Source organism: Nicotiana tabacum, chromosome 7 (assembly GCF_000715075.1).
Source record: "Nicotiana tabacum cultivar K326 chromosome 7, ASM71507v2, whole genome shotgun sequence".
Taxonomy (NCBI): domain Eukaryota; kingdom Viridiplantae; phylum Streptophyta; class Magnoliopsida; order Solanales; family Solanaceae; genus Nicotiana; species Nicotiana tabacum.
This window is the reverse complement of record NC_134086.1, coordinates 168,452,139-168,461,347: the sequence shown is the minus strand read 5'-3', so window position 1 is coordinate 168,461,347 and position 9,209 is coordinate 168,452,139. Positions and strand designations below refer to the sequence as shown.

The window sequence follows — 9,209 nt, the reverse complement described above, 5'->3', positions numbered from 1 at the left end:
TTGTTTACTTAGGTCACAAATATATCAATAATTTTCATAAAATATTCTCTCAGAAGTCCTCATAAATCACAATTATGTATTTGAGGACTTCTATGGCCAAGATTTCTTCGCGATCAACATTCATCTTTTTAGTAGCTTATAGTTTAATTTGTTTAACTTTTATTTTACAAGCCAATCACATTATTTAATAATATTTTGTATTTTTTAAAATAATATATTCATTTGTATTGGGTACACGCGCAAAGCGCGTACCCTAAGACTAGTCAAGTGAAGTGTGGTTATCATTTTTGTTAGGTTCAAGTTAAATATTGAAAATAATGTTCATCTGTCTATTCTCTTACTATAATAAACTTTTGATAAATCATCCCTTTCAAAATAACAACAAAATTAAACAACAAAGAAAACAAATACAGCAATTATAGAAACAAAATCTCGCTGATGTGAAAACAAAGCAAGTAATAAAAGGAAAAATATCCTAACAAGTATATACTTGGATAATTATAATCTATATCTATCTATACTATATTAAAAGCACGAAGGCCCTTAGCGAAATGTCATTCGCCTTTTTTACCCTTAAAATAGATTTCATAGTGGACAAAATAGTAATTTAAGTTAGTTTCCTATATTTAGAATTTTAACATTAAATTTTGATTATTAAATCTTTCCTTGTTCAATTAGGTGCTAATATTTAGGAGTTTGATTTTGATTGAGATTTTACCTCAAATAAGGAAAGGATCCCCTTTATTTTAAAATAATACTCCTTTGCAATAAAAATAGCTTTCTTTTTCTTTTAGGCATGCAGTAGTATAGTCGTAATTATGATTTATCATTAATGTAATATAACTAAATTATCATCGGCACAGTACACATACCTCTATATAATACAAATAAAACATACAAATATAATAGGGAAACGGTTTCGACTATATACACAAGAACATCATTTTTGTAGATACCGCATATATATATATTGGGTAATAAAACATAAAAAATAGTAGTATAATTTATCATATTACGACACATGTCTTTATATTTAATATTATTATTAAATCATATTTAATTAATATTTCTCACTTTATTATTTAACTATGATAAATTAGTATAGTTTAGTTTTGTATACTGGCTGATGATTCTTTCTTTTTCAATATATTAACCATGATTGAAGACTTCTATGTGGCAGATTTTCCCTAGCTATATAAAATCAATGTTCTTCATTTTCAGAACTAACACTTTTATTTTATAACCCAAATATAATTTTAAAAAAATATATTTATATAGTCTTTTTAAAAAAAAATTTACTCATGTAGATAAGGCACACGTGCAATGCGTATACTATTGACTGGTGCGATAATAATGTGAGACTAAAATTAAAAACTACTAAATATATAGGAAAAATACACCTTTTTTTGTCTTCTTCAATCACTCTAGAGTATTATAAAAGCACGAATTTTCAACGCAAAATTGATCGGCCTTTTTATTATTTAAAAATAAGTTTTACATTGGATAAAATTATCGTTTAATTTGTACTTTCTACATTTAGAAATTAACTAAAAATTTTACTATGAAATCTTTTCTATTTAAATATATAGGAGAGCCTAATATTTAGGAATGTAATCATAATAAGATTAATTATATAAATCGATTAAGTTAATTTTCACCAGAATTTATACTTTTAGAATTCATTATTTTACCTGGAACAACAATAATCCTGGTGACACTAGAAGTCTTCCACTTCAAAATTCCAAGAGACAAAAACTGATATTTTCGAAAGTGTTGTCATAGAGTTCATAGTTTCTTATAGTGTCGATAAATCTATCTTGCGGATAGATATTGCACATAATCGTGAACAAATATCAAATTAGAAATATGTGGCTAACTGATATTAACAATTACTATTGAGTTAAAGAAGTAACAACATATGTTAGCATGTATTATCTCTTATCGTGATAACGATCGAATTTACCTAAAAAGGATAGCGTGAAAACCTAAATCTATCCCTAACGAAAGTCCAAATAATTAGACATTTTTAAAGAAGAGATCTTCCTTTATTAAGTTAGATAAATGTAATTAAAGTTCATGATTTTTTCCAGTAATTTAGATTTTTTATTTTTTGTTGATAATTCAAACACGTTTGTGCACAATATCTCTAAGACTAGTTGAATAAAAATGTGAATGGTCAAGATTTTCATAATCCTATTAATGGAATGATTAGTAGCTCATTTAAAACTTCGCACAATTCACGAATTGCACGAAACTTGTTAAATTCCCTATTTCAACGCCGTGGTTGTATATAGACAACCCCATATCCTCATTCAATCTTCTCTTTACCATTCCACCATCTTTTTTTGAAAACCTTATTTAATTACCCATTCACATCCTTCTTCAATTTGTTTTCTAATTTCTACCTCTCTTCCTCCTCCTACACAAATTCCGTTTCCCTCAATATCTGTATATATACATATAAAGACTCTGCAATAACCCAAAAAAAGATCAAAACAAAAACAAAAAAACAAAAAACCATGGCTTTTTTCCGGTCGTTCTTGTTCTTTCTTCTCACCTTCTTTGTTCTTTCATCTGCACTTGACATGTCCATCATTAGTTACAACGAACAGCACGGCCAGATGGGAACAACACATCATCGTACTGACGATGAAGTCAGAGGATTGTACGAATCGTGGCTTGTTAAGCACGGAAAGAATTACAATGCCATTGGAGAGAAGGAGAAACGATTTGAGATTTTTAAGGATAATTTAAGATTCATCGACGAGCATAACGCTGAGAACCGCTCATATAAACTTGGGTTGAATCGATTCTCTGATCTTACCAACGAGGAATACCGTGCCATGTTCGTGGGTGGACGGTTGGATAGGAAAACGAGGTTGATGAAGAACCCTAAAAGCGACCGTTACACTTTTCAGGCCGGCGAAAAGTTGCCGGAATCCGTTGATTGGAGAGAGAAAGGCGCCGTTGCCCCTGTTAAAGACCAAGGCCAATGCGGTGAGTGTTTGTTCATCGTTTAAAACTGTCCTATGAAAGAAAACTCTGTTATTTATCGTAAACATGTTCTTTTTGTTGTTTGTTTGACCAAGGGGAAGCGTTTCAATGGAGGGTTGACAAGAGTCTTGGGTCAAAAGTTTTGATTTTTATGTTGTGTTTGACCTAGGTTGTCGTCTTATGCAGACAATGATCTGCTATTGGGTAGCTATGATTCTGTTTTCATGGTTATTTCAGTCAACGAATTTGAGAAATAAATTGCTGCTTTGTCTGGTAGTTGATTTTCCTAATATACTAGTATTTTGTCCCCTCTTTTTCTAGACGGTGAAATAAAGTTGGAATTTTTATTTGCTTTGGATGCTAGTGTTCTCTCTCTCCCACCATAGGCTAAATACAAAGAAGATCTAAAACTTAGAGGTCTTTGGTCTATATCTTAATATATCCATGTACACATTCTTAAAATAAGTTCTTTAAATTTGTTTTAAAAGATTGGATTGAAAGGTCAGGGTATATATTTTGCTTTTACAAGTTGATAATCAGAATTGGCCACAATTTTACGCGATATAAATTAAGCTTGAGCCAAATTTCTTAGGTGGTTGCCGTTTGATTATGACGAATCCCATATGTTGATTGGTTAGATGTCATTATATCTATGTTATGTATAGAATCCTGGTTTGAAATTTGAGCTGAACTTGCATATTTTCTAATGAAGGGAGTTGCTGGGCATTCTCAACGGTTGGCGCGGTTGAAGGAATAAATAAAATTGTAACGGGTGAATTAATTAGCCTGTCAGAGCAAGAGCTTGTTGATTGTGATAGGAGTTATAACCAGGGATGTAATGGCGGTCTCATGGATTATGCCTTTGATTTCATCAAAAATAATGGTGGCATTGACACTGGAGATGACTACCCTTACCATGCTCAAGATGGTACTTGTGATCCATACAGGGTAAGTAATTAACCATACTATCAAGAAAACATCCAAATATTATGTACTATTTCAGAATGTTAGTCTATATAGCAAGTAAATATAGTATTTGCTGACAAAATTTGGTCATTCAGAAAAATGCCCGTGTTGTCTCCATTGATGGGTATGAAGATGTTCCAGAAAACGATGAGAAGTCGTTGATGAAGGCAGTGGCAAATCAACCGGTTAGTGTTGCTATTGAAGCTGGTGGCAGAGCTTTCCAGCACTACTCTTCGGTACGATAACCATTGTCTTAATGTATTCTTTTAGCCCGTGGGCGGATCTAGACTAATGCCTAGTTCGAATATATATGTTATTTGTACCTGAACTCACTGACTTTAAATTCTGAATTCCTTATTGTATTTTAGTATGCATGTGTGCCTAATCTGCAAACACGGCTTCATTGTGCCTTGTTTACTACTTAAAGCTATATACTACTTATTTACACTTCCTTTTTGATTCAATTCATGCAGGGTGTTTTCACTGGATATTGTGGAACACAACTAGACCATGGTGTAGTTGTAGTTGGCTATGGAACAGAAAATGGCGAAGATTACTGGATTGTGAGGAATTCATGGGGTCCTAACTGGGGAGAAAGTGGTTACATCAAGCTGCAGCGCAATTTTGCTAATTCTACAACTGGAAAGTGTGGAATTGCAATGCAGGCATCTTATCCTCTCAAATCTGGCGCAAATCCTCCTAATCCTGGCCCATCTCCTCCTACTCCTGTAACACCACCAACTGTTTGCGATGAGTACTATAGCTGCCCACAGGGCACTACTTGCTGCTGCATTTATCAATATGGCGAATACTGTTTTGGCTGGGGATGTTGTCCTTATGAGTCTGCTACCTGCTGTGATGACAACTACAGCTGCTGTCCTCATGATTATCCTGTCTGTGATGTTGATGCTGGCACTTGCCTTATGGTAAATATTTTCTTCCTCCCAGTCACCTTTTTTCCCCTTTATAACAGTGGTCGTTGATTTCACCGGTTACCTGCAATATTCTACCAGCACATGATTTATTGGATAACTTTGTCCATCAATACTTAACCAAATATCTTAGCCCTTGTCTTATGTGTTTTCACCCTCTTCGTTGACCGCTAGACCAGTCTTGAGTGCAAATTTAGCTCTTTTTCCTTAATTTGACCTTGACAATCATCAATTCAAGATTACTTATCACAATCTTCTTTTTTTTTTTTGGGTGTGTGTGTGTGCAGAGCAAGGATAATCCATTGAAAGTAAAAGCATTGAAGAGAGGTCCAGCTAGAGCAAACTGGTCAGGGATGAAATCTAACAGGAAAGTGAGTTACGCTTGAGTAATTTAGGACGTGGAGTTGAAGGCAAAGGCTCGTGTTAGAAGAGCTGCTCAATGTGTCGCTGAGACAGAGAGGGGCTGTTTCTGGCATATGTTGATTGATTTAGTTTGTAGCTTTTTTATTTTTATTTTTTGTTTTGGACAAAGTTTATTTAATGTAAATATTCGTCTTTAAAATTTCTGAATGAAAATTCCAGTACTGATTGTGATTGATATTGTATTGTTTTATTTATAATTACGATTATTACTTATTGAAAGGCACTTTCATATCTTCGAAGAAATGATTTTTATTCAATCGATTTTATGATGATTTGGAAAGCGAGAAATAAAATATAATTTCAGTATTTTGGAGCAAAAATAAAGTTTTATCTAAAGTGTTATTTTATTGTACTGGGTTTGATTACTGCATTTTCCTTATTGTCAAGAAGAAAAAGCTGATTAGTTGAACATTGATAAATTATCATATAAATAATATAGAAAGATACATGTCATAAATAATCTCTAATATTAGATTAATGTATCAGCTAGCAACACATATTAGACATATGTATCCTTTTTATTAGACATATGTGCCACACCTCCTTTTTCCGCCCCCGCGAGGGTACAGGAGGTTTTTCCAATTAAAGGACAATCGAAACGAGATTTGTTTGTTTATTTCAGAGTCGCCACTTGGGAGATTTAGGGTGTCCCAAGTCACCTATTTTAATTCCGAATCGAGGAAAAGAATGACTCTGTATTACAGTCCGCGAACCAAAAATCCGGATAAGGAATTCTGTTAACCCGGGAGAAGGTGTTAGGCATTCCCGAGTTCCGTGGTTCTAGCACGGTCGCTCAACTGTCATATTCGGCTTGTTTATCTGATTTTATACAATTATGCGCTCATGTGCAAGTTTTAACTCTTTACCGCTTTTATCATTATATTTTTAAAAGAATGTGAACATCGTTTAAAAACATGCCTTTGGATTGCGTCACATAAAATGCACCCGCGATCCGGAACGTATTTTTATTCAATGTTTTGGGATTTGGATTTGGGTCGCATAAATGCGCACCCGTGTTTAAGAATGTATTATTATTAAAATCGTGCCTAAAGCGATTAGCGTATTATTATTTATGGGTAAGACCGTGGAATTCACTAAACAGTCCATCCCGAATTTTAAATACTCAATTAAACATTTATTGAGGGCCCCGCAATTGGTGCATTTTATTGGGCGAGGCTCATCTCATTTTATTTTTAAAAGGACAGTCCTACAATGCCTACATTTTTCTATTGAAATTTGTCTCTACAAAATAAAAGAGAAAATATCTTAATTTATTTACATGCTTGAGTTGTTATAGATGGATTTCGAATATGATTCATAAAATCTGAAAATGATGCAAACAGGACAGTCTGTTGCCACTGCGGGCTCAGGCCCAACATGTATGACATAAAACTAGTCATGGGCCGTATTATTCACATGTTATTACCTAGTTACATTATATTAGGCATGTTCTCAGTTTGTCAAATTAAAAAAAAAAAACTTAGCAATCTAATTTTAATCCTAGACCATTTACATGCTGAAATTAACCAATATTATTTAACTAAACAATATTTCTACCAAGTTCCCAGTAGATGGCCTATTCGTTTGATTTTTGACTCGACGGAGTTACTACACAATTTATTTATTTTTAGGCAATATATAGATAGTTTATCCGTTAAGCTATCGTCGGATGTTCCACTATATGTATTAAATATCTATATGATTCTGATTTTTGCAAGCTAAATAATTTATACATACAAATAAACTTCAGAATATAATTAAAGTAAATTTAGAATTCCAACTCTTCATTTTCGTATTCATGCTTCCTGTTTCAGTTTACAATAATCAGCGTGTCAGTTGTGTACCTGATATTGGAAACAAAAGAAGATGAAGATGAGAATCAGCAGTAGTAATAACAATACAGCACAACAACAACAGTCCAGCAACAGTAACAACCCAGGAATAGAGTTTGCAAACCGGTGGAGCAGTAATCCCAAAACAAAAGCTTGAAGCTTTGATGAAACAACAACAATTAATGTTGATTTCAAACAATGAAAGAAAGCAGAAGATTTTTTTTAATTTTTTTTTTATTTGAAAGTTTTAATATGTTTAAATATTTTTTGGAATTTTTCTTTCTCTCTTAAATATTCAGCTCTTTTTTTTTCTCTCCCTTATTCTCTCTGTCCGTTCTTTTTCTTATTCTCTTCCTCCTTATTCTGATTCAAGACCTCTTATTTATTTCTCATCCCAAACCCTTTAATCCATTAATAAAACCACACTTTCTCCTACCAAACTCATTATCTTCCCACTCATCCCCCACTACATTAAACTAATATATCAAACCAACCCATTACATCTTGTCCCCCATGCCTACCATAAACAATTACCATATTCCCCTCCACTACATTTTGTCTTGTCCCCCATTTATATTAAACAACTATATCACCCACACCCCATTACATTTTGTCCCTCATGCTTAACATAAAGAATTATTCAAAATGTTCAATTCCCAAACTACCCCTCCGACCTTATTGCAATTATCATTTTACCCTGAATGTACTGCAATTACCAAACTACCCCCATCAGCTATAACCAATCAATTAATCAAACTCAACCAAAATATAGCCAATATGACCAATCTCTACACAAATTCGAACAACAATTCAAACTAAATGATGAACAACAAAGAACAACTAAAAATTGTTTTGTTTGAACAATATTTAAACAACAAACAAACCTACTTTCAGATTCAACAATAACAACAACAAACAAGTATATTCAGATTTCTAAATTCAATAATCATTTGAACTTAAAATTAAATCTAACAACATTAAAACCAACAATTTCTATATTAAACTTACACAAGATCATGAGACAAACTCAAGAAATAATCACAAATGATAAACAATAAACAAGAAAATCAAACTTATACTAATTTCGGATTCAAGAACAATCAAACAAAGTATGGACATAAATGAAAAGATTCAACAACAATAACAAGCAAGTTTTATTCAAATTCGAATTAAACTCGAATTAAGCTTAAACAAAACAAATAAACATATTCAAATCACTAAACTTCAAATAATCAATTGATCTTTTTAAATTAAATCCAACAAAATTATAACAAAGATACATTGAATCAAAAAAAAATTAAAAACCAAAACATAATTTCACATTAAATCACTGAATTAAAAACAAACTTCAAACAAAATGAAGACAAATTAAATCTATATTAAACAACAAACAATGGATTCAAGCGATTTAAACTAAATCTAACAATATTGAACTTAAACTAACAATTCCCTTTTTTACAAAATAAATAAAATTAACATGAAATAAACTGAAAAACAATTAATTAAATTTTCATTTGAATCTGAAAACTAAACCAACAAAACACATGAACAAACTAAAAATTTAACAAAACGATGAACAAAGAACAAAACAAGAATCAAACATTTAACGATTTTAACTTCGAGAAATATAAAAACGAAATATGGACAAAAATAAAACTCAAAAACCAACTAACCGAAAATGAAATGACGAACAACGACCGATCGACGATGAACTCGTATGGACTGTTTTTACGACCCCAACCGAAAATCGAACAAACGAGATGGTTTGAGTCTCGTTTTCGGACTGGACTGAAGCAGCAGCGATGGGGTTTGTTTGGATGCAACGAAGAAGAAAGCAGAAGCAGCTACGTGAGCAGCAGCAGCAGCAACACGGAGGAGCTGGAAGGAGGAAGAGAAGCAGCAGCGACAGCCTTGATGAAGCTGGAAGATGCAGCAGCGACAGCAGCGTCGATGAAGCTGGAATCTTGAAGCAGCGACACTGCTTGGCGCAGCCATGTTAGCTCATGTTCGAGCTCGACAAAACAGTAGCAGCTATGGCATAAAGAAGAGAAGTAGCAGCGTT

General features: G+C 32.8%; 1 protein-coding gene across 1 annotated transcript; it reads left to right on the top strand.

The window, feature by feature from the left end:
- The first annotated feature begins 2,249 nt into the window (after positions 1-2,249).
- Positions 2,250-5,468, top strand: LOC107776414 (cysteine proteinase mucunain-like). Its single transcript, XM_016596307.2, has 5 exons — positions 2,250-2,997; positions 3,707-3,942; positions 4,056-4,196; positions 4,434-4,886; positions 5,180-5,468. The coding sequence occupies exons 1-5, from the start codon at positions 2,520-2,522 to the stop codon at positions 5,276-5,278; spliced, it is 1,407 nt and encodes a 468-aa protein (XP_016451793.1). The 5' UTR covers positions 2,250-2,519; the 3' UTR covers positions 5,279-5,468.
- Positions 5,469-9,209: the final 3,741 nt, after the last annotated feature.

What these genes read in the sequence shown, in the direction of transcription:
- LOC107776414 (XM_016596307.2), top strand. Translation starts at nt 2,520, where the DNA reads ATGGCTTTTTTCCGGTCGTTCTTGTTCTTTCTTCTCACCTTCTTTGTT. An exon ending in TAAAGACCAAGGCCAATGCG is followed by an intron (nt 2,998 to 3,706) that starts GTGAGTGTTTGT and finishes TTTCTAATGAAG; the next exon opens with GGAGTTGCTGGGCATTCTCA. An exon ending in GTACTTGTGATCCATACAGG is followed by an intron (nt 3,943 to 4,055) that starts GTAAGTAATTAA and finishes TTGGTCATTCAG; the next exon opens with AAAAATGCCCGTGTTGTCTC.